A 26,232-nucleotide genomic window follows, 5' to 3' on the forward strand; every position below is an offset into this window, starting at 1 on the left:
TTAGGAAGTGATTTTAAAAGTGGACCTATGAAGAGAATTGGTTAAATATAAGCTCTGTAAGTATTTAGGGATCCTGATTTCTTCCCCTAATCAATGTCTCTGTTGTAGGCTGATAGGTAATTGAAGGCTGTTTCCTTTGGGGAGTCTGTGAAACAGGACACCAGGCAAAAATGTCCTATTGTATCTCACAACAGAGGAGAAATACCAATCTGAAACTAGTGTGACTAAATTCAACTTAGCACACTGGATGTTCGGACCCAGGCTTACACATTCTAAGAAGTGTATTGAAATTACCATTCCAGGAGGGATCACATCAGCCAAGGAATCAAAATTGACCACATTGAAAGCAGGGTTTTTCCAACATACAACACAGACAAATTATGCTCTGTGAAGACAACAGCTCCTAAACTCTGTATGTGGTCAAAGATGTTGGTAAAAGCTGGTAAATGCTCAATTCCTAATATGAAGGGGCAGCAGACATATGATGAAACAATTTAATGTGGAAGATAGAGACATGAAAAAAATAAAAATTTTAAAGGTTGAGACACCAAAAAATGTAGAAGGTAAAACAAAAAAAGGAAAAAGGAAAATAAAAGATTCTTAGAGAGGTAAGGTAAAATATTTCATTATAAAATAATAACAGTATAAAATGACATTCAGCAGATAACAGTTCTTGGAAATTAAAAACATAATAATAGAAATGTACAAAGTCAATATAAAGTTCACAAGATAAAATTCTAGAGAGCACACAAAAGGTAAAGTACAAAGATAAGTGCAGGATCTGGAAATCTGATAGATAAGAAATTAAATTAAAATATAAATATGAGTGATATAGTAGGAGTTCCAGTCATACTGGAGAAAATTGATTTGAATAAATTAGAGAAAATTCACTTGAGAGATTAAAGATCGTGGCAGACTGAGTCAAAGCTAGACTGACACTCTCCCCAGGGCCAATCTGGATTTACAACTAAAATATAGACAAACCGTCCTGAATAATCAACTGCAACTGAAGATGAGCTGGAGAGCAACTTCATAACTAAGGAGGAAATGTGGAGACTGCATAGAGGCTGGTGGGAAGTGTGGATGTGAGAGGGCTGGCTGGGCTCCCACAGGCAGCAGCTGAAGGTCCAGAGGCATATCTCAGCTGTGAGAGGTTCCCAGTGAGGACTCTGAGGACTAAACCCCAGTCTGGGCTTCCCAGCCAAGAGCACCAGAACTGAGAAAGGTGCCGAAATAACATCTGGCTGTGAAAAGCAGCAGGGTTTCTATCAGCCAGGGAGAGGCAGCTGGAAATGCAGGCACCCTCTTAAAGAGCCAATGCACAAAGTTTCATGTGCAGCCACTCATCTTGGGGTCAGGCAGAGTGGACTGGAGCTATGTGAGGAGAATCTAGGGTTATGGACTCTGGAGATAGAGCTCAGAGGGCACCCCTTTGGATTCCTGTGCAAAGTCATTTCCCCATTCTACAGAGGCAGACATTCACCTTCCAAGCAGCTTTTGCCTGAGGGAGAAGCAATTGTCCCACACTCTGGAAAGCCTCTTGCCCTCCTCCGTGGAGTTTCTACAGCCTGAGTCTCATTAAGAGACTGATAACAATCAGCTGCCCCACCCTATGGAGTGTCTACAGCCTGAGGCTCTTTAAGAGAATCATATTAATCATCCTGCAGGCAGAGGCAGACCTCAGAGTGGTTTGAATCTTTGCCTTATCTGCTTCTGGACCTGGGCATTGGAAAAGGAGACTTTGGTGTGCATCTTGCGCCTGTCCGAACGCACCCAGCCCCAACAGAGGTTACCTCAAGCGATGGGTTGTTGGTAGCTCCAAACGGGGTACTCAAGGCCAATCACAAACAGTGTCTGACATTGGCCTGCACCAGAGACCATGCAAAAACACTGAGAGTCCTAGCAGGTCTGCCTAATACATAGAAACAAACCCAAATACCCAGTCAAAATGGGGAGACAAAAAAAAAAAAGTTCCAAATTAAAGAACCAGAGAAGTCTCCAGAAAAAGAGCTAAATGAAATGGAGATAAATAACCTATCAGATATAGAGTTCAGAATACTGAATGTAAGGGTGCTCAACAACATGGAAAAAGATATGGAAAGTATGAAGGAAATGAAGAACAACATAGAAATAAAGAATACATTGGAAGAAATAAATAGCAGATTAGAGGAGGCTGAGGATCGGATCAGTGAATTAAAAGACCTGGTAGAAAAAAATCAATCAGAGATCTGAAAAGAAAAAACAAAGGTCAGGAGGACAGTCTAAGGGAGCTGTGGGACAACATGAAATAGAACAATATTCACACCATAGGAGTGCCAGAGGAGGTCGAAAGTAAGCAAGGGTTAGAGAACCTGTTTGAAGAAATAATGCCAGAAAACTTCCCTAACCTGGTGAAGGAAAAGTCACACAAGTTCAGGAGGCACAGAGAGCCCCAAGCAGGAAGAATCCAAAGAGTCACGTGCCCAGACACATCATAATTAAAATGCCAAAAATTCATGACAGGGAGAATTGTAAAGGCAGCAAGAGAAAAGCAATCTGTTACTTCCAAAGGAGTTCCCATAAGGCTGTCAGCCGATTTCTCATCAGAAACTTTACAGGCCAGAAGGGAATGGCATGAAGTATTCAAGGTAATGCAAAACAAGGATCTGAAAGCAAGAGTACTCTATCTAGTAAGATTATCATTCAAGATAGATGGTGAAATAGAGCTTCCCAGACAAAAAAAAAAAAAAGGGTGAAGGAGTTTATCACCACCAAACCAGCACCGCAGGAGATGTTAAAGGAACTGCTGTAATTAGAAGTAGAAATAGAAGCATTGCAAGAAATGTTAAAGGGACTGCTGTAGTAAGAAGAAATAGAGAAATATAGGCATAAAGAATTAGAATGGCAATAAATAAGAACCTATCAATAATAACCTTAAGAACTTTAAGGGAGAGATCAACAACAATACAGTCATATTCATGAACTTCAACACCCCACTGTCTTCACTGGATAGGTCTTCCAGACAAAAAGTCAACACAAACAGTGATTAAATGGCACACTAGATCAGATAGATTTAATTGATATTTACAGAACATTTCACCCCAAAGCTGCAGAATATACATTCCTCTCAAGTGCACACGGGTCATTCTCAAAGATAGACCACATGTTAGGACACAAAACAAGTCTCTACAAGTTCAAGAATATTGAAATCATATCAAGCATCTCATATCACAAGGGCATGAAATTAGAAATCAACTACAGAAAAAACACTCAAAAACATTCAATCACATGGAGGCTAAATAGTATGTTATTAAACAATGAATGGGTTACCAATAAGATCACGAAAGAAATAAAAAACTTCCTGGAAACAAATGAAAATGAACACACAACAACCCAAAGTCTACAAGACACAGTGAAAGCAGTCCTAAGAGGGAAGTTCATAGCACTGCCGGCCTACCTCAAAAAGCAAGAAAAGTTTTTAGCAAACTCTCTGACACTACAACTTAAGGAATTAGAAATCTTCCCTATGAAGCCGTCTGGAGCAGGGCTTTTGTTTGCTGGGAGTTTTTTTTATTGCTGCTTTGATTTCATCAGTTGTTATTAGCCTATTCAGGTTTTCTGATTCTTCCTGATTCAGTTTTACATGATCTCACTCATATGTGGAATCTGTTAAACAAAACAGACTGAGGAACAAAATAGATCCAGAGACACAGGAGCATGGAACACTGATGAATCTCAGTGGGAAGGCGGGGTTTAGGGGCTAGGGAGAGATGAATCAAGGAACTTATATGCATATATGCATAATCCATGGACACAGAAAATAGTGTGGTGAAGGCCTGGGGTGTGGAGCGGATGCAGGATGGAGGGGACCAATTGGAGAAAAAAACAGATATGTGTAATATTTTCAACAATAAAGATAAAAAAAATTTCAGTAGAGTAAATCAGAAAACAATCCAAGAGGAATTCTCAGAATTATTTGAGTTTTTTGACTGATATAAAAAAACCTGGCTTCTTATACATGAATAAGATACAGAATGGCATGAAATTTCTCAGCAGCCATACTGGAAGCTAAAAGGCAGTATCTCTCCAATTCCTTAAAATGAGTCAAAGTAATTTCCAGCCTGTAATTCTGTACCCGGCCAGAACTACATAATTGCGATTTTTTATTTTTTATTTATTTTTTATTTTATTTTTAAAAATATATCTCTATTGATTTCAGAGAAAGGAAGGGAGAGGGAGAGAGAGAGATAGAAACATCAATGATGAGAGAGTCATTGATTTGTTGCAGCCTGCAACTCGGGCATGTTCCCTGACCAGGAATCGAACCCTGATCGCCTGGATCCTAGGTCCAGGCTCAACCACTGAGCCTCGCCCGGCTGGGCCATAATTGCAGTTTTTTAAAATTGAAACCACTCTTTCCTCCCTAATGTGAAATGTCTGTCCTTCCTAATGTATAAAACAAATAAACCACAGATAAACTTAAAAGTAAATATTCTAATGTCATCATGAAGGAGAGCAGTAGCCAGCCACAATCACAACCAAATTTACAAAGAATAGTTGCCAAATACAGTGAACTTTTAACAAAGTGAAAAGGTAGAACAACTATGTAAGCAGCTGCCCTCAATCTGTATTGTTCATGAAAATCACTGTTGGGTCAAATACCACTACATTTTTAAGCAAACAATGTCCAGCTCTCAGTGTGTAACTTACAGCTCATGTCTTTATTTTTTTATTTTTTTAAATATATCTTTATTGATTTCAGAGAGAGGAAAGGAGAGGGAGAGAGAGAGAGAAAAATCAATGGTGAGAGAGTCATTGATTGGCTGCCTCCTGCACGCCCCCAACTAGGGATTGAGACTGCAACCCGAGCATGTGCCCTGACCGGGAATCGAACCCCAATCGCCCAGATCCTAGGTCAATGCTCAACCACTAAGCCATGCCGGGGCAGGTGGCTCATGTCTTTTTAGTGCAGAGACCAAGGTGAATAAAATTCTGGTTGATTCCTTTCCTGGCTTTGACTCAAGGTCCCTAAGAGTTCCCCACTAGACTACATGAATCTAGTCAGAAGTAAAGGGAAAAGAGTAGTTCTCCACATTGATACATGTGAGCTAGGACAGCTGTTCTCATTGACATCTCTTCTCTTGGAGATGGAGCAAATATCATTCTTGGATAAGTGGCCATTTCTTATACTGTAACCCAAAGTATAATATGTCACTAATCTTTCTTTGTTCAAGAAAGGTTTAACTTGAAGGAACTCCATGTATTCTAAAATATAAACTATAATCAGAAGGAAATAAACATGGCCCATATAGATGAATATAAATTCAAACAATGTAGGAAAATACAGAATTTAAAGCGAATGAAAGCCACTGTTGATATTATTTTATATTCAAATACTGCCTGATAGGTGCCGCGTATTGTTTTAAGAGTTTTACATATAACCTGTTTTTCAAAATCTTTCAACGATTCTAGAATTAATACCATTACCAAATGTAGGCAACAATGTGAAACCATTGGCACTTAATTCTTGGTGAAAATGCAGAATGATCAAATGACTTTAGCAAACAATCCGGCACTTTCGTATCACTTTACACACCCACAATTGTTATATGACTCAGGTATTCCATTTCTAAGTACCAAGAAAAATGAAAGAAAAAACTGCACAAAGACCTGTATAAATATTAATATTTATAACAGCTTTATTTATAATAGCTAAACTGTCTGCATAAGCCAAATGATCAACAGGTAAATGTATAAACAAGTTGCAATGTATATCTTCAATAGCACACTACTTAGAGCAAAATTAATGAATTACTAATAATCACAACACATATGAATGCAGAATGAAAGAAACCAGATAGAAATGAGTACATGCCATATAATTCTATTTATATGAAATTCTAGAATAGATCGTTGTAACCTATGTTGAAAAAAGCAGATCATTGGTTTCCTTGAGCCATGTAGGCTATTGACTTGGAAGAGGGTAATGGGATCATTCTTTGTCTTACTTATGGAATAGTTACATGGCTGTATGCATTAATACCAATGCATATAACTGTGTACTTAAACTGGATGCATTTTATTGGGTGTCAGCCACAATAAAGTTAATATAAATAATTAGAAGTATAAAAATAATGAGAAAATAGAGGCAGTGCTTGGTGGAAAGTTGATGGGAGTCTGTTAGCTTGAAGGTTGGGAGAGGAACCTAGAGGAACGTTTCGAGAGGAAGGAAATATGACTTCTCCCTCATTGCAGTAACTTTTTCTGAGGATTCTAATTATAAAAAATATAAAGTAAAAGCTTCTGACTTGTTCCTAAAATATTTGTTTGGAAGCTCACCTGCTTATTTACTTAGCATCCATCCTCTTATTTTCCTATTATCTGTATCTTTATGTATCTGTATTTATCTATCTATTCATCTATACCTCTCTGTGTGTATGTATGTAATATACATAATTACAAACAATATAATAATTTTAAAAATGTTTTATTTAATTCATGTCCCGTTTCACAGAAAAAATCAGATGTTGCACTATTGAAAAGAACTCTGAAAATACAAGTCATTATGGATAAAGCCTTGGTACGCATTATTGATACGTTTCATTATATCTTTGTTTTGTGTTTAAATGCAGAGGGAATAAGAAAAAGAAACATGCTTTCTTTGCAGTACAGATATATTTTACTGTGTTCAAAATATGTACCTCAGTACAGCAGGGCATAAAGAAATGTCAATCTCCTCTTCATTGAAATAGGGGACCAGTATTTACGGTATTGACATCTAAATCAGTATAGAATTCTAGTAACAATGTATAACTTGTATGTCTGGAAGGCTTCTACTACACTATAATCTATTGGATTATAACTAGCTGCAGATATTTCTGAATCCACCACAAATTGTGGTGAAATTTTCTTTCTTAAATTGATTTCTGTTTTAAAACAAGCTATTTCATGTAATACTCAATTGGTGATCCTTGTTATTGAGTATTTTCTTTTATAAGATTATTTTATGCTTTATAAACATTTGGGTTCCCCTGTGGAAGTTCTAGATGTGAATGACAGGAAGACTTATTCATAGGAATGTTCATTTAGTTATGGAAATTTTTCACAAAGTCATATGGATAGGAAGTAAAAACATCTGATTTGTCCATTTATCACTGATACTTTTCCATGAGATCTCTCAATGACTGCCATACTGTTCTATATTTTGTTCATAAAAGGAAACATTAAGAGCTTTAAATAATGTTTAATAAAAACAGTAATAGGGAAGAATAGATGGACAAAATAATGAAGAACAAGTAGGTATAATTTTATTTTCCAGGAGATAAATTACATGCATATGTTTTCCTCTTTTAATAATACACGCAGTGTGTATATTTTTGTACCTTTGCTTTATTTTATTTTTTAATCCTCACTCGAGGATATATTTTCCATTACTTTTTCTGAGAGAGAGAGAGAGAGAAACATTGATGTGAGAGAAACACACCAACTCGTTGCCTCCTGCACGCGCCCTGACTATGGCCAGGGAATGGAACTCAGGACCCTTCAGTCCAGGGACCAGTGCTCCAACCTCTGAGCCAAACTTCCCAGGGCTCAAATACCTTTGTTTTATACATGCTATTTTGTAAACTATTTTATGCGTTATTGATGTGTTACTTCAATTTAATATTAATGTTTATATATTGTCCAATCAATATATTTAATATAATTTAATCTGTTTTATGAGCTAACCCCCTTTGAAGGCATTTAGATTTTTATTGTTGTTGTTACATGGGAATAATACTATTTGGCACCCAAACCAGGATCATAGGCATTGGAATTATGCTATACCACAGCCACCCCAAGAGGTTGCTAAAATTAAATCTAGACAGCTTACTTTCCTGTTTCCAGTAGCTATATGCCTTCTTACTGTTCCAATAACAAGAGAAGGCATTTTGAATGCAAATATTATCCTGCAAAAAAACCTCTGAAGAGTTTTGTGTTTGTTTTTTTAAAATAATATCCCTCTTTTTGTGTTCAAGTTATCTGTCTTTAATTTTAAAGTACGATTCTGTAAACAGCCTATTGATAGGTATTTTTTCTCTACCCCATCAGATAATCCCTGCCTTTTCATTAGAAGATTTAGTTGATTTATGTTTATTAAAAGTGCTGATACCTATGGGTATAGGTGAAGTACTACTCTCCTACTAGTGTTCTCTTTGTTCAATCCATTGTTTACTACTTTGTTCCTCCTTTGCTACACTTGGATTAGTGGGTTATTTTAGCATTTATTTTTCTCTCTTGTTTGTTTTCTACTAAAGCTTTTCATTCCCACCCCTCAAACCAGTGGTTTCTCTACAGCAGGAGTGGGGAACTTCCAGCCCACAGGCCATATAGGGACCACAAAATCATTTCATCTGGCCCTGCCAAGGCAACTGCAGATGGGACTCAAAATTCACTAAATCTAGGAGTAAATGATGTTATAAATATCCAGATGGCCCTTGGCAGAAAAAAGGTTCCCTATCCCTGCTCTAGAGGTTCCAATGAATATTCCTTACTTATCATGATGTAGAACTAGTTACAACCCTTCATATATAATGTAAAGCCTTTACAACAATAAAGTTCCATTTAGCACCTTTGTGATGTTATTATATTTTACTCCTCCATGCATTATATACCACAAAATAAATTACTTGAAATTGAACTTTCAGTTGTGGCATGTATAAAAAATTTAAGGAAATAAAAAAAGTATTTCATTTTTTTTCACATATTTACCATTTCCAAAACAATTTATTTTTCTTCTGGTTCTTTGTTTCTGATATTTCCGTGTAGCCTGTTGAATTATCTTCAGCTTTTGTTCATCTAAGTTATCTTTATCTTCACTTTTAAGAGGTTAAAAAGTTACAAAGATTAGATTAACACAAAGAACACCTATATTCTCTCTACTTAGATTTATAAATATGGTATCCCATTATCACTTGTGCTCTCTCCATTTGCAAGTTGTAAATAGCATCATGGAGCTTAATTTTTTTCCAGTGTAAATTTATGTAGAACAAGATTATTATCTTATATCACCACAGTCTAGTTATCCTTCTAAGTAAAAATAACATTGTCAAAATACTTATCAAGTCTACTATAACTTAACTGCACTGTGGTGGAAAATGTGATCTACATGATACTATGTTTTATATCCAAAGACCTGTTTTTTGGCCTAATATGAGTCAGTAGTTATAAAACTTTCATGTATATTTGAAAACTATACATTTCCAATTGTTTAATTTAAGCTTTTATATATGTATATTATTTCCAAAGTTTGTTTGAGTTTCCCAGTTACTGTTAACATACAATCTTACATTATTTTCATGTGTACAAAATAGTGATTAGACATTTATATAACGTACCAAGTAATCCCCTCTCATAAGTCAAGTACCCATGTGATACCATACATAATTATTACAATATTACTATGTTCCCTATGTCAACCAATGTTTTTTGGCATCAATTCAACACCAACTGGAATCCCCAATTTGGGGTGCAGTGAAGAAGAAAACTTTATTCAGTGCCAAACAGCTCAACTGTAGTACAGCACAGCTGTGAAAACAGCACAGCTGTGAGGCAGCCCTGGGGCCAGGCCCCTCTCCAGCTTGTCGGCTCTTCTTTGCTCTGCTCCTTGCCAGTCTCATTGCACTGCACTGTGTTCCACTGGGCTTTGGTCTGCTGCATTCTGTGCCAGTCTGCTCTGGCCTATGCAAGTCGGCTCTGCTCCAGCAAGACATTTTAGGTTTTTCAGTTCAGCCAGGGAAACACAGTCTTCAGTCTTCCCTGGAAAAGGAATGTGCTTCCTGAGCCAGAGGGGAGCTGGCTTATGTAGACAGAAATGGTCTCCCTTGGTCCCTGATTATTCCATCCTCATGCAAATGAGGATTCCAAATCCTTGCAGTTTGATTGGTCCAAAAGGCATTGTGCTCATTGGTCAGAATAGAGCCACACTGGTTGGTCAGAGCTGCACAGCTCTGGGTTGAAAGGGGATTCCAAGAACTCCTTTATAAGGGCTGGCTCAGATGGTAGAATCACAATTCATGCAGGTTAAGTTCAGACTTCCCTCTGAAGTGCAGTTTGCATGAGAGGTCCCTGTGTAGAAATGGCTGCTAGGCTCTGTTTTTTAAAATCTGTGCCTAGTTAGCCAACAGGAACCCTTTTTAGTGCGTATCTTCTTTCTCAAGTTTCACACCTATGCGGTAGTTTATATCCCTATGGTTGCTGTTTTTTTAACTGGCAATTTGTACATTGTAATCCCAACCCACTTTAAACTCATTTTTTCCCTCCCTCCAAACTGGCAACCATCAATTTCTTTTCTGTATCTAAGAGTGTGTTTCTGTTTTGTTTATTTATTTTTTTAGATTCCACTTGTAAGTGAAATCATATGGTATTTGTATTTGTGTGAATTATTTCACTTATTTTTTAACATTTATTTATTCATTATTTTTGCTAATTAAAAATTTTTAATGTTGATATATTGCAGCTGTCCCCCATCCCTCTCCGTCTTTGCTAACCTCCACCTACCACTGTCTCCCCCCTCCCTTGGCCTTCAGTAAACTATTTTCTGTGTCCGTGCAGTATGCATCTATGTTCCTTAGTGAATCCCTTCACCTTCTTTATGTAGTCACACTCCCCTCCCTCCCCTCAGGCACCCGCCACTTTCCACAACACTTTCTAGGTCCACCCATGTTGTAGCAAATGGCAAGATTTTATTTTATATTTTTATTCCTGAGTAATATTCCATATTCCATTGTATATATGTAACTCATCGTTTTAAAAAAAGTTTTATCTTTACTGTTGAAAGTATTACAGATGTCCCCCTTTTTTCCCATTGACCCCTTTTATTCCCCCCCCCCCCCAGGCCTTCACCACACTATTATCTGTGTCCAGGGGTTATGCATATAAATTCATTGGTTAATCTCAAGCCACCCACCTACCCCCGCCTTCCCTGTGAGATTCGTGTCTGTTCCATGCTTCTATGTTACTGGTTCTATTTTGTTCATTAGTTTATTTTGTTCTTTAGATTCCACATATCTTTAATCATTTATTTGTCAATGGACACGTAGGTACCTTCCATATCTTGGCTATTGTACATAATGTTGAAATGAACATAGGCATGCAAGTATATTTTCAAATTACTGTTTTGGATTTCTTTGGATCAATATACCCAGAAGTGGAAATGATGACCATATGGTAATTCTATTATTTAATTTAATTTATTTTTTATTACATTTATTGGGGTGATATTGCTTAATAAAATTATATAGGTTTCAAGTGTACAATTCTATGATACATTATCTGTGTGTTGCATTGTGTGCCCACCACCCCAAGTCAAATCTTCTTCCATCACTATGTATTTTACCCCCTTTACTATACCCCCTTCCCTGTGGTAAACACCATAATGTTGCCTGTGTCTATGAATTTTTGTTTGTTTGTATTTCTTGTTTGTTCATTTGTTGCTTTCAGTTTTATATCGCACATGTGAGTGAAACTATATGGTTCTTTTTCTATTTGAGTAATTTCACTTAGCATGATACTGGCAAGACCCATGTATTTTTAATTTTTTGAGGAACCTCCAAACTGTTTTCCATTGTGTTGTTGATCTATTGATGTTGGCAATTCTGACAGGTGTGAATTAATATCTCATTATGGTTTTAATTTACATTTCCTTGATGATTAGTGACGCTGAGCATCTTTTCATGTGTCTATTGGCCATCTGTATGTCTCCTTTGGAGAAGTGTCTATTTAGGTCCTCTGCCCATTTTTAAATTGGATTTTCTGTGTGTGTTAAGTTGTGTGAATTTCTTATATATTTTGGATATTGACCCTTTATCAGGTATATCATTGGCCAATGTCTTCATACATTCAGAAGGTTGATTTTCATTTTTTTTTTTTTTTGCCTTCCTTTGTTGTGCAAAAACTCTTTAGTTTGATATAGTCCTATTTGTTTATTTTTTTATTTTGTTACCTTTGCTTGAGGGGATATTTCCGAAAGTATATTACTAAGAGTGATGTCAAATAGTTTACTGCCAATGTTAAGTTTAAGGTCTCAGATTTCAGTCTTTAATCCATTTTGAGTTTATTCTTGTACATATATGCTATAAGAAAGTGATCCAGTTTCATGTGTCTGTCCATTGATTCCAGATTATTTATTGAAGAGACTGTCTTTACCCCAATATATATTCTCGCCTCATTTGTCATAGATTAATTAATCATATAGGTGTGGGTTTATTTCTGGGCTCTCTATTCTGTTTCATTGATGTATGTGTCATGGAGTACAATGCTGTTTTTATTCCTATAGCCTTGTAATATAGTTTAATATCAGGTAGCATGATACCTCCAATTTTGTTCTTTCTTAAGATTGCTTTGGCTATGAAGGGTCTTTCTCATTCCATATACATTTTGGGATTTTTCTAGTTCTCTGAAAATGCCATTGGTATTTGGGTAGGAATTGCATTGGATTTTTAGATTGTTGTGGGTAGTATGGACATTTTAAGATAATAATTCTTCCTGTGCATGAGCACGATATATCCTTCTAGTTATTTGTATCTCTTTCAATTTCTTTAATGTCGCATACTTTTCTGAGTACAGGTGTTTCACCTTGGTTAAATTTATTCCCAAGGTACTTTATTCATCTTGTTGCAATTCAAAATGGGATTTTTTTAAAACTTCTCTCTCTGTTACTTTGTTATTGGTGTATAAAAATACAACCCATTTCTGAATATCGATACTGTATTTTGCTACTTTACTGAATTCACTTACTAGTTTTAAAACTTGTTGGTAGATTCTTTAAGGTTCTCCCTATATAGTATCATGTCATCTGAAAATAATGGTAGTTTTACTTCTTTCTTTCCAATTTGGATGCCTTTTATTTCTCTTTCTTGTCTGATTGCTGTGGCTATGTCTTCCAATACTATGTTGAATAAAAGTGGTGAAAGTGGACAACCTTATCTTGTTCCTGATCTTAAAGGAAAACTTTTCAGCTTTTCATGGTTGAGTTTGATGTGAGCTGTGTGTGTGTGATATATGGCCTTTATTATGTTGAGGTTTGTTTCCTCTGTCCTTGTTTTTCTGAGAGTTTTTTATCATAAATGGATGTTGGGTTTTGTCAAATGATTTTTAAAAAATGTATTGGTGTGATCATATGATTTTTACCCTTCACTTTCTGCATGTGATGTATAACGTTATTTGATTTGCAGATATTGAACCAGGCTTGCATCCCCTGAAAAAATCCCACTTGATCATGGTATATGACCTTTTTAATGTATTACTTAATTTATTTTGCTAATATTTTATTGAGGAGTTTTACATTGATGTTCATTGGGGATAATGATACTGCCAAAGTAGACTTTCTTTGGAATGTCTTTGATTTTATTATCAGGGTAATGCTGGCCTAGTAAAATGAGTTTGGGAGCCTTCTTTCCTCCTGAATTCTTTTCGGAATATTTGAAAAGATAGGTATTAATTATTTGAATGTTTGATAAATTCACCCGTGAAGCCATCTGGTGTAGCTCTTTTGTTTGTTGATAGTCTTTACTGCTGATTTGATTTCATTAGTAGTTTTCTGTTCAGTTTTTCTGTTTCTTTCTGATCTAGCCTTGTAAGATCGCATGTTTGTAGGAATTTGTCTGTTTCTTCCAGGTTGTCCAGTTTGTTGGCATAGAATTGTTCATGCTATTCTTATATAATCCTTTGTATTTACATGGTATCAGTTGTCACTTTCATTTCTGATTTTTTTAAAATTTGCACCTTCCCCCCCTCCATTCTCTCTCTCTAGATTCTGTCTAATTGCCCATAGATTTTGTTTATCTCTTCAAAGACCCTCCTTTTGGTTTCCTTGATCTTTCCTATTGTTTTTGTTAAGGCTATTCTTTGTTTACTTTCACTGTGATCTTTAATATTTTCTTCATTTTACTCACTTTGAACATTGTTCTTTTTCTACTTGCTTGAGGTGTAGTTACATTGTTTATTTGAGATTATTTTCGTTTCGTGAGTTAAGCCTCTATTGCTAGAAATTCCCCTCCTAGAACTACTTTGGCTGTGTACCATAGATTTGGGGTCATTTGTTTTCATTTTTATTTATCTCAGTGTATCTTTTTCTTTTTTTATCTCATTGTTAATTCACTTATTGTTTATTATCATGTCATTTATCCTTTATATGTTTTGTGATTTTCAGTTTTCTCCTGTTGATTTTTATTTCATACAGTTGTGATTGCAGAAGACGCTTGATGTGATTTTAGTCTTCTCAGTTTTTTTTTAAAATCCTCACCTGGATATAGGTTTTTATTGATTTTTAGAGAGAGAGAGAGAGAGACATCGATGATGATCTATGTGAGAGAGAAATATCGATTGTTTGCCTCCCATATGGGCCCTGCTTAAGGATTAACTTGCAACCCTTTGGTGTACAGGATGATGTTCCACCAACTGAGCCACACAACCAGGGCCAGTCTTCTCAAATTTATTGAGACTTGTTTGTGGCCTAACGTGTGGTCTGTTCTACGAAATTATCCATGTGCACATTAGGGAAATGTACATTCTGCTGCATTTGGGCAAAATATCCTAAAAATATCAATTAAGTTCATCTGATTAATTTGCTATTTAAGGGCACTTTTACCTCATTGATATCAATAATGTGTTAAAGTCCCCTACTATGACTGTATTACTTTCAATATCTCCCTTTATATCCATCAATATCTGCTTTATGTATTTAGGTATTCCTATGTTCAGTGCATAGACATTTATGAAAGTTACATTCTCTTGTTGGATTGCTGTTTATTGTTATGAAATGTCTTTCTTTGTCTCTTGTTACAATCTTTGTTTTGAAGTGTGTGTTTTTAATGTAAGTATTGCTATTCCAGCTTTTTAAAAATTTTCATTTGCAAGAAATAACTTTTTAAATCTCTACTTTCAGTCTGTATGTCTTTTGATCTGAAGTGGGTATTATATAGGCAGCATATATATGGGTCTTGTTTTTTTATCCATTCAGCCAAACTATATCTTTTGATTAGAGCATTTAGTCCAATTAAATTTAAAGTAGTGATTGATAGGTATATAGTTATTGACATTTTATTAATAGTTTTCTGTTTGTATTTCTTTTTTTTTTCTCTTGCTGTCTTCTCTTGTGTGTGGATTCTATAGTGTGTGTTTCGATTCCTTTCTCTTTATTTCTTGTATATCTCTTGCTGATTTTTTGGTTTTTGTTAAGTTGTGTTTCCTATATAGCAAGTTAAGTTTTGAGAAATCTATTTTAATTTCATGGTCGCTTAAGTTAGAAAACATCCTAAATTCTCTACAATTTTACTCACCTCTCCAAGTTTATGTCTTTGTTACTATTTTTTTACTTCCTTTGTGCATGTATGTCTGTGTGTACACCTTAATTTCTTGTGATTACACATGATCTTCCTATTTTGGATTTTTAACTTTTGAGCTTTAACATTGGTTGAACCACTGCCTTTATTGTTTGCCCTTGTCATAGAGAATTTTTTTCTTTTATATATTTTCTTTCTTTTGCTAGACAAAAATAACCAAATTTAATACATATATGTGTATTTGAACCTCATATGCATGAGAAAGTTAGAGATCCTACATGCAGAAGAGGTTCAGAGATAGAAAGGGGGATTCACATTTGACATTATGACATTTGAAGTAGGGATGAGGTAATATGCCTTTGGGGTTTCAAAGGTCACTGCAGGATGATAGTAAGAGCAGGTGTTTAGTAAATAAAAGTTTTCCTTGCCATGTCAGTGAGCTAAAAGGTTATTACTGTTAATCTCTGATATTTATATTTTTGATCTTGTGTATTCTTCTTAAAGAAAACCTTTTAACATTTTTTGTAATGGTGGTTTAGAAGTGATGAACTTTTTTATTTTATTCTCGTCTAGGAAAGTCTTTATCTCTCCTTTGATTCTAAATAATACCTTTACTGGGTAGGGCAATCTTAGTTGTAGGTCTTCGTTTTTCATAACTGAATATTTTGTGCCAATCCCTCTGGCCTGCAAAGTTTCTGTTGAGAAATCAGCTGACAGTCTGATTTACTTTGTAAGTAACTAACTGCTTTTCTCTCGCTGCTTTTAGGATTCTCTCTCTGCCTTTAACATTGAGTATTTTAATAAGGTGTGTCTTGGTGTGGACCTCTTTGGGTTCATCTTGTTTGGAACCCTCTGCGCTTCCTGGATTTGTATGTCTACTTTCTTTACCAGGTTAGAGAACTTTTCTGTTATTTTTTCCCCCAAAAGCTTTTCAATCCTTGCTCTCTCTTTCTCTTTCTTCTGGTACCTCTACAATGTAAATGTTGCTATGCTTGATGTAGTCCCAGAGGGCTCTTAAACTCCTTTTTTTTTTTCTTTTCTGTGCTGATTGGGTGTTTTCCCTGACCTTGTCTTCCAGACCACTTACTTGATCCTCTACTTCATCTAATCTATTGTTAATTCCCCTTAATGTATTCTTTATTTTCAGTTATTGTATTCTTCATTTCTTACTGATTCCTTTTATGTTTTCTATCTTTATTTTTTGTTTCTTATCTCTTTGTTGAAGTTTTCCCTGAGTTTATCTATTCTTCCTCTAATTCACTGAGCATTCTTATAACCAGTGTTTTGTATTCTTCATGTGGTAGATTGCTTTTCTCCATTTCATTTAGTTCTTTCTCTGGAGTTTTGTTCTGTTTTTTCTTTTGGGACATGTTTCGTGTCTCCTTGAATTAGCTAACTCCCTGTTTGTCCATGTTTTAGGTATATCAGCTATGTCTCCTACTCGTAGAAAGCCTTTATCTAGTAGGTGTCTTGTAGTGTCTACTGACTAGTCTCTATGGTTACCTGAGCCAGGTGCTCCAGGGGTTTCTTTTTTGTGGGTTATGTGTGCCTCCTGTTGAAGTTAACCCTTGATTGCTGTTGGCATTTCAGTGCATGGTATTGACCTTTAGGCTGACTGACTTTGAGGAATGGTAATAATCTCAACAGATGAGCTTGTTCCAGGACTGTCCCCACAAAGTGAGATTTGCTTTTGCAGGGCTCTGGTGCTTGCTGTGTCTGCCATGTGGGTTTGTCTTTTTTGAACCTGATTGGGTGGTGTCCTGCTGTGATCTAAAGCCAGCCATTGGGTGTGTTGATTCTGGAGTCTCATGAGAGGGACTCTTGTGCAGGCTAATGTTTGCCACTTCCTGTGTCTTTTGGGGGCCACCTGGTAGGATGTACAAAGTGACCTGCAGTTGGTTGCCTCTGCTGTGCTTGGAGGCACCTGGGGGTGGCCAGGCTTAGAACTGAGGCTGAATTGGGGCCACTTAGCAAGATGTATATGGCATGCCCAAGGCCAGCTGCCAAGGAGGGAGGCTTGTTTGGAAAAGCTGTTGGGAGAGTTTCAGGCAGGGTGTGTGAGTCTGGTGGGGTGCTGTTTCAGGGAATCACCAGCGTGGGATAAAGGGTGTTGTCCAATTTAATGGAGAAGTAAGATTTGGCACCTGTGTATACCTGCTGGGTGGGTAAAGAAAGAGCTCAACAAAGGAACAATAGTGTCTTCACTCTGAAGTTAGTTAATTCAGCTCCTCCTTGTAAGTTCCTGGCACTTTGCAAGTTGCTGTCCTAGTGCTGGAGTTCAGAGAGGATGAATTTGAGAGTGATTGAGTCTGCTGCCAATCCCTTTAAAATCTGCAGCTTCTAGATCTCCAGCCATTTTCTGTTTCACTCAGTTGCAATTCACACTGGTTTTCACTGCCAAATGTCATGGGGACTTCTCTTTCTAGCCCCGGAGTCCTAGACCCGGAAGATTGTGTGATGCTGCAACCCTTTGCTCCTCAGAGGGGACCTCCTTAGCTGAGAAAACCCCCTCGTTTTGTAACTGCACACTGTGGGTGTGGCACCAGCCTGTTCAGCATCTCTGTTCCTCATACCACTTTTGTCATGGCTTCTTCTTTTTATCCTTAGTTATAGGACTTGTGTTCTGTTAGTCTTCAGGAGGTTCTCTTTGATGGTTGTTCTGTCATTTAGTTGTAATTTTGATGTGGTTGTGGGAAAAGGCATGCTCAGCACTTACCTAACCTGTCACCATGACAGCAAGTCAGCCTAGATTTATTAATGATTAAGGGAACTATTTAAAAATCCCTTACTCTGATAATTACTTTCTATTTATAATTCGGTTTATGTTATACATTTTGTTGCAATGCTATTAGTTACCATCAAGATTAAAACGCTGCCATATTTCTGATGAATTTAATATTTTATCAATATTCAATTATATTGATAAATATTATGTTTATTTTTGCTGTAAGCTTCCTTATATTAACCCTTTGCGGTCGTATTAAATTTGGACATGGGTGTTGTACTGGTTGGAATTAATTTCCATTGAAAGAGCAGTCATACATAACATGCAAGATTATGAAGGATAAACAAGAGAAATTATGAACTGATACATGAATGAATAGAGTTAAGATTCGTATGGTTCCTTGCTGTGGTGGCTGAGAGCAGACATACGACTGGAACGGTAAAAAAGCTTTGGTGGCTGAGAGTAGACAAATGACCGCAAAGGGTTAATGTAACTATTATATTAATATAACTATATATTATATGACATCTGCTTTATGTCTAGTAGTTTTCTGGTATATATTTTCATGCTTTTAATATTTCTATGTCTTTGTAATGTAGATGTTTTTAAATTTTTATTTGTACATAGTGGCTTTTTAATAGTCTTTATCACTTGGAGTATTGTGAATTTGTGATTATTGATGTATGCAGACTCATTTCCATAATCACATTTTTATTTCTTTTCCCTTGTTTTTCACATGTTTAACCTTATAAAGGATCACCTTCACTCATACCACACACATGCCACATTGGGTAAATTTACAATGTGATTTGTTGAGAAAGGAAATATACAGATAAATAGAAAAGTACAGACAGTCTCTATAGAGCTAGGAGAATAGCATCATCTTTTTTGTCTATATTAGAGAACTCTGACCGTTGCATTTTATTTTCTGTCATTAATCTTCTACAGACTTGCTGAAGATTATTGAAAACCTCAAACTGCCAGTTCTTATGCTTTTCCCAAACACTTAGAAATAAATGTATGTGACCTCACAATAAGAAGGATTTCATGTAAAATATGACTTTTGTTCCTTTAAATAAAGAGATATTCTTAAAATTGTTCACTATTATGGTACTCAGAGCTCTATGTTAGACCAAAAGACTTAGTGGTTTTGTGAGAGATTTCATTTCTGGTTCTTATCTTTAGCATTTTTACCATCTTGGAATCTTAACTTTTGACCCTTAATTTCTATATGTGTAAACAGGAAGATAATCATAACCCTGTCATTTTGATATTACTGATTAATATGTAAAGGCCCTAGATTTCTGCCTAAAACTTATTAAGTATTTGATAAGTTTTAACCTTCTGCTTTTGTCCTTTCACTTAAGCACTTACTGTAACATTTTTTATCTACTGAAAATGTGGTAACTTAGTAATTTTCACCAGTGATTAAGAAACAGAATTTGTCTTTCAGTATGATTATATGGGCTCTGAAGTGGCGGTTGCAACTGAGAAAGTTGTCCATATCTTTGGTCTTATCAACACTGTAAGTGTTCGTTTCATATTTCAAATAAGAACCATTCTATTAATGCAATAACATTCTATAAATAGCATTTACATTTTTATAAAATGTATAGTGCTACCAACCAGTTTCACCACCAATGGATTTCATCTCAAATAACAGTAAATTGAATATATTGGCATTATGTATAGAGATGTAATGTTATATTTGTGATTGCCTAAACTGTTTGTCATGCATTCTTTGTTTTCAGATGTTTTCCCAGCTGAAAGTGACTGCTATGTTAACATCTTTGGAACTCTGGTCAGATCAGAATAAGATTTTATCTACCGGGGATCCTAATGAAGTACTACAAAGATTTGTGTTATGGAAAGAAAAAGTTTTGTTTCAAAGGTCCCATGAGGTCACATTCTTATTAATGTAAGTACCTTATTCACATTGATAATGGGGTTTATCAAATTATTTGATATATTAGCTATCAAAACTGCATAGAAAATGTTATGTATAATGATAAAGAGTGTATGAGTACAGTGTTGGCAAAGTACAAAATGAAAAGATCAGATAACAAGCTAACATAATAAATCACGGTAGGGCGTTATTCTCAAAGTGGGCTATTTACCTATGGAAATGTAATGAACTTGAAAATATAGGAAGTGTTGGGATAAACTTGGGCCTCTGAGGTTTTAAATGTTTTCTTAGATGCAAATAACTGAAACCACATTTTTAACATTAAATAAAATACAATAAGTTAAGAGAATGCAATAATTGCACATAAAGCTGGTTACAATTTAAAATATTAAAATGACAATGTTGTTACCCTCTATTATTCCTATATTAATCTAAGTGGTAGCTATTTAATTACTTGCAGTATACTTTCAAGAGTCTATATGTAGTTTTTGTTTTAATAATTCAATTATTTTACATGAAAAATCCCCACAATTCTGAACACTTAAGCAATATTGGGTACATTTATAAATCTGTTGGTGGCACCTGTGGAATCTAAGGTCAGGTTTGGGAATTCACGAGCAATCTTTACTAAGCTAAAATGAGTGAGGACAGTTTGTACATCCTATCTTTTTTTTAGTGAGTTTACTGCTTATTCTCTCTCTCTATTTGTCCTCCAATCCAACCTTTTCACATACTTAAAGATTTGCTATGTGCAAATCATGGCAGTACGTTATCTTGACTTTTATATCCTAGAGTTATATCCACCAAGTGGTGACAAAAGTGTTGATTAACTTTTTGGAAGGATTGGGTACTATTGGATATCAAATAATGTTAAAGAACCTTTTAGAACCTAACTTTGTAGAAACTATAGATTACCCAAACAAAAATGATTAAACACATTGGACTTGATATGTAGTATTCACATTTTAAAGCAAACATAGCTTGTCATTTTCCAAGATGGTGACAGATTGACTGGAAGCTACACTGACACTCTCCCAAGACCAAACTGGAATTACAATTAAAATATAGAAAAATTTTCCTTCATAATCAATTGTAACTAAAGACTAGCTGGACAGCCCCCTCATAACCAAGGACAAAAAGTGGAGATGGCATAGAGACTGGTAGGAAGTGTGGAGGTGGGAGAGGGGTGACTGGGCTCCCACAGGGAGCAGCTAAAGGTCCAGAAGGATATCTCAGGTATGGGGGGGGAGTTCCCACTGAGAACTCTGTGGCCTAAACCTCAAGCTGGGCTTCCCAGCCCAGATCACCAGAACTGAGAAAGATGCCCACATTACATCTGGCTGTGAAAAGCAGTGGGGTTTCTGTCTGCCAGAGAGTCACAGCTGGAAATGCAGGCACCCTCCTAAAGGGCTAACACACAGTTTTGTGAGCAGCCACTCACCTTGGACTCTGGCAGAACAAAGGCAGAGTGGACTAGAGCTGTGTGAGAAGTATCCAGGCGAGATGGCTGGGGGAATAGAGTTCAGAGGATACCCATCGAGTCTCTGGTACTGAGTCATTCCTCCATACTGCAGAGGACATCTTTCTCAGGCAGACATTTACCTTCCAAGAAGCTTTTGCCTGGGTAGGATGCAATTGCCCTACCATGCTGGAAAACCTCTCACCTCACCCTGCAGAGTTCCTATAGCCTGAGACTCATTAAGCGACTGATAAAAATCAGCCGCCATCCTGTGGAGTTTGTACAGCCTGAGTTTCATTAAGAGACTGAATAACAACCTCTGCCTGCTTTGAGTCTTTGCCTGATTTGCTTTTGGACCCAAGGCTTCGAAAAGCAGACCTCTTTGTACACTCTTGGTACTGTCCAAACACGCTCAGCCTCAATTGAGGAAACAGGCTGTGGAGTGTGGAAAACTTCAAAGAGGGTACTCAAGGCTAGTCCCACACAACATCTGACATGGAGACAATCCAAAAGACTAGGAGTCCTAGCACCAGAGACAATCCAAAAGACTAGGAGTCCTAGCAGACCTAGCTAATACATAGAAACAAATACAAACAGGCAGCCAAGTGGGGAGACAGAAAAACAAGCCCCAAATGAAAGAACAGAAGAATTCTCCAGAAGAAGAGCTAAATGAAATGGAGATAAGCAATCCATCATACATAGAGTTCAGAGTACTAATCATAAGGATGCTCAACAGCATGAGAAAATATATGGAAACTATGAAGGAAATTAAGAATGACATGGTCAAAATAAAATTTTAAAAAAGAAGGAATAAACAGCAGGTTAGCCGACGCTGAGGTTTGAATCAGCGACTTAGAAGACAGGGTAGAAAAAAAATAAGAGAACCAAAAAGAAAACCCAATAAAAAAACAGGAGGAGGATTTAAGGAAGCTGTGGGACAACATGAAATATAACAATATTTGCATCATAGGAGTACAAGAAGGGAAAGAATGTAATCAAGGATTAGAGAATCTGTTTGAAGAAATTATGACAGAATATTTTCCTAACCTGGTGAAGGAATAAGTCACACAAGGTTAGGACGCATAGAGAGTCCCAAGCAGGAAGAACCCAAAGAGACCCATGCTCAGATAGCATAATTAAAATGCCAAAAATTCAAGACAGAGAATCTTAAAGGCAGCAAGAGAAAAGCAATCTGTTACCTACAAAGGAGCTCCTATAATGTTTCAACTGATTTCTCATCAGAAACTCTACAGGCCAGAGGGAATGGCATGAAGTTTTCAAGGTAATGCAAAACAAGGATTTGAAACCAAGAATACTCTATCCAGAAGGCTATCATTAAGAATACATGGTGAAATAAGGAGCTTTCCAGACAAAAAACAGCTCAAGGAATTTATGACCACCAAACAAACATTTTAAGAAATGTTAGAGTGACTCCTGAAATAAGTTGAAAGAGAGAGAATGAGAAACATAGGCATAAAGAAATAAAACAGCAATAGAGAAGTACCCATCAATAATAACCTTAAATATAAATAGATTAAATGTTCAAATGAAGAAGTATTGTAGGAGGAGATCCAAGATGGCGGCGGACTGCGTAGAAGCTACACTGACACTCTCCCGGGGCCAATGTGGATTTACAACTCAAACATAGAAAAAACATCCTGAAAACCAAGTGAAGACTAGCTGGAGAACACCCTCATCACCAAGGAGGAAAGGTGGAAAGTACATATGTTGCGGAACCGGAGACATTCACCTTATGGAAAGATCAAGCAGCAGTCAGAGGCTCAGGGTTCAGGTGGTGTTATTTTATGCCATTGGGCCCAGAGGAGTCCAACTACAAAGTATGAGCCCAGAGCACAATCGGGCAAGGAGTTATATACCATACATGCTTCTGCCTATGTGGCAGCTATACCTTGCTTAGGGCAAGGAAAGGCCCTTTCTGGTTTGGCATGCATGGAAACACAGCAGGATGGCAACAGGGGAAGCCCCCGGGGGAGGAGGGGAACTGTCTGTCATTTTAGACCGAGTTTTCACTTCTCACAAAGCGATTGGTAGGAAGTGTGGACCCAAGAGGGCTGGCTGGGCTCCCAAAGGCAGCAGCTGAAGATCCAGAGGGATATCTCAGCTATGGGGATTCCCACTGAGAACTCTGGGTCCTAAACCCCAGGCTGGGCTTCCCAGCCAAGAGCCCCAGAACTGAGAAAGGTGCCTACATAACATCTGGCTGTGAAAAGCAACAGGGTTTCTGTCAGTCAGGGAGAAGTAGTGGGAACTGCAGGCAACCTCTTAAAAAGCCAACACAAAGTTTTTGTGCAGCCACTCAGCTTGGGCTCTGATGGAGGGGGAGTGGAGCGAACTGGAGCTGTGTGGGGAGAGTCCGGGGTTGCGGGCTCTGGAGAGTGAGGTCAGGGGACTCTGGTCTAGATTCCTGTGACAAAAAATCAACAAGGAATCAGTAAACCTAAATGACACACTAGATCATTTAAGTGACATTTACAGAATATTCTACCCCAAAGCTGCAGAATAGACTCTTCACAAGTGCATACGGGACAGTTCTCAAAGACAGGCCACATGTTAGGACACAAAATGTGTCTCTACAAGTCCAAGAAGACTGAAATCATATCAAGTATCTTTTCAGACCACAGTGGCATGAAATTAGAAATCAATCACAATGAAAACACTAAAAAACATTTAAACAAATGGAGGCAAAAAGCCTGTTTTTAAACAATGAATGGATTACCAAAGAGATCAAACTAGAAATCAAAAAGTTCCTGGAAACAAGTGAAAATGAACACACAGCAACTCCAAATCTATGGGGATAATGAAAGCAGCCCTGAGACGGAAGTTCATAGCACTACAAGCCTACCTCAAAAACAAGAAAAACTTCTAATAGACTCTCTAATCCTACAACTTAAAAACTTCGAAAGAGAACAAGAAGAAAAGCCCAGAGTAAGTGAAAGGAAACAAATAATAAAGATCAGAGCAGAAATAAATGACATTGAGACTAAAAAAACAGTACAAAAGATCAATGAAACCAATGGTTCTTTGAAAGGATAAACAAGGTTGATGAACCTTTAGCCAGACTCATCAAGAAACAAAGAGAGAGGACACAAATAAACAAAATCAGAAATGAAAGAGAGGAAATCACAACTGACCCCACAGAAATACAGAGGATTATAAGAAAATACTATGAACAACTATATGCCTTCGAGTTGGACAACATGGATGAAATGGACAAATTCCTAGGAAATGCAACCTTCCAAATTCAATCAGTAAGAGTCAGAAAGCCTGAATAGGCCAGTAACTGCTGGTGAATTTGAAGCAGTAACCAAAGGGCTCCCAGCACACAAAAGCCCTAGCCCCGATGGCTTCACAAGGGAATTTTACCAAACATTAAAAAAAAATTAACACCTATACTCCTCAAACTATTTCAAACAATCCAAGAGGAAGGAACACTTTCAAGCTCTTTTTACCAGGCCAGCATTAGTCTTACTCCAAAGCCAGATAAAGACACTACAAAGAAAGAGAATTACAGGCCAATATCCCTGATGAACATAGATGCTAAAATCCTGAACAAAATATTAGCAAATTGGATCCAGCAGTATATTAAAAAGATCATACACCACGCCCAAGTGGGATTTATTCCAGGGATGCAAGGCTGGTACAGTACTCGCAAATCAATAAATGTGATATATCACATAAACAAATTGAAAGACAAAAATCACACGGTCATATCCATAGATGCAGAAAAAGCATTTGATAAAATCTAATACCCATTTTTGATAAAAACTCTCAGCAAAGTAGGAATAGAGGGATCATACCTGAATATAATGAAGGCCATATATGAAAAATCTACAACCAACATCATACTCAATGGCCCCTAAGAACAGGAACAAGATAGGGGTGTCCACTTTCACCACTCTTATTGAACATAGTACTGGAAGTCCTACCCACAGCTATCAGACAAGAAGAAAACATAAAAGTCATCCAAATTGGAAAGGAGGAAACAAAACTGTCATTATTTGAAGATGACATGATATTGTACCTAGAGAATTCTAAAGACTCCACCAAAAAACTACTTGATTTAATTAATGAATTTAGCAAGGTAGCAGGATAGAATATTAACACCCAGAAATCGATGGCATTTTTATACACCAATAATGAACTCTCAGAAAAAGAAACTAAAAAAAAAAAAAAATTCCATTTACCATTGCAACTAAAAAAAAAACATACCTAGGAATAAAATTAACCAAAGACGTAAAAGACCTTTACTCAGAAAACTACAGGACACTGAAAAAAGAAATAGAGGAAGATATAAACAAATGGGAAAATATACTATGTTCGTTGATTGGAAGAATTAACATCATTAAACTGTCCATACTCCCCAAAGCAATCTGTAAATTCAATGCAGTTCCTATTAAGATACCGCCAGCGTATTTCACAGATCTAGGACAAATATTTCAAAAATTTATATGGAACCAAAAAACACCCAAAATAGCCATGGCAACCCTGAGAAAGAAGAACAAAGTTGGGGGGATCACAATACTAGATATCAAGTTACACTACAAAGCCACTGTAATCAAAACAGCCTCGTACTGGCACAAGAACAGACATATAGATCAGTGGAACAGAACAGAGAACCCAGAAATTGACCCACTCCATTATGGCCAATTAATATTTGACAAAGGAGGCAAGAACATACAATGGAGTAAAGACGGTTTCTTCAATCAATGGTATTGGGAAAATTGGACAGGTACATGCAAAAAAATGAAACTAGACCACCAACTTACACCAGACACAAAAGTAAATTTAAAATGGTAAATGTAAGACATGAACCATAAAA

The 26,232-nt window shown here is 36.7% G+C and overlaps 1 protein-coding gene across 1 annotated transcript in view; it reads left to right on the plus strand.

Annotated features, from left to right (window-relative positions):
- Positions 1-26,232, plus strand: part of LOC107526291 (A disintegrin and metallopeptidase domain 3-like) — a 98,855-nt gene that overhangs the window by 21,237 nt on the left and 51,386 nt on the right. Inside the window, exons 8-10 of the mRNA XM_087814185.1 lie at positions 6,494-6,559; positions 19,481-19,552; positions 19,779-19,945. Of these exons, the coding sequence (XP_087670311.1) occupies positions 6,494-6,559; positions 19,481-19,552; positions 19,779-19,945 (305 nt within the window). The remainder of the gene's footprint in view (positions 1-6,493; positions 6,560-19,480; positions 19,553-19,778; positions 19,946-26,232) is intronic.

This window comes from Miniopterus natalensis, chromosome 2 (assembly GCF_054644295.1).
Source record: "Miniopterus natalensis isolate mMinNat1 chromosome 2, mMinNat1.hap1, whole genome shotgun sequence".
Taxonomy (NCBI): Eukaryota; Metazoa; Chordata; class Mammalia; order Chiroptera; family Miniopteridae; genus Miniopterus; species Miniopterus natalensis.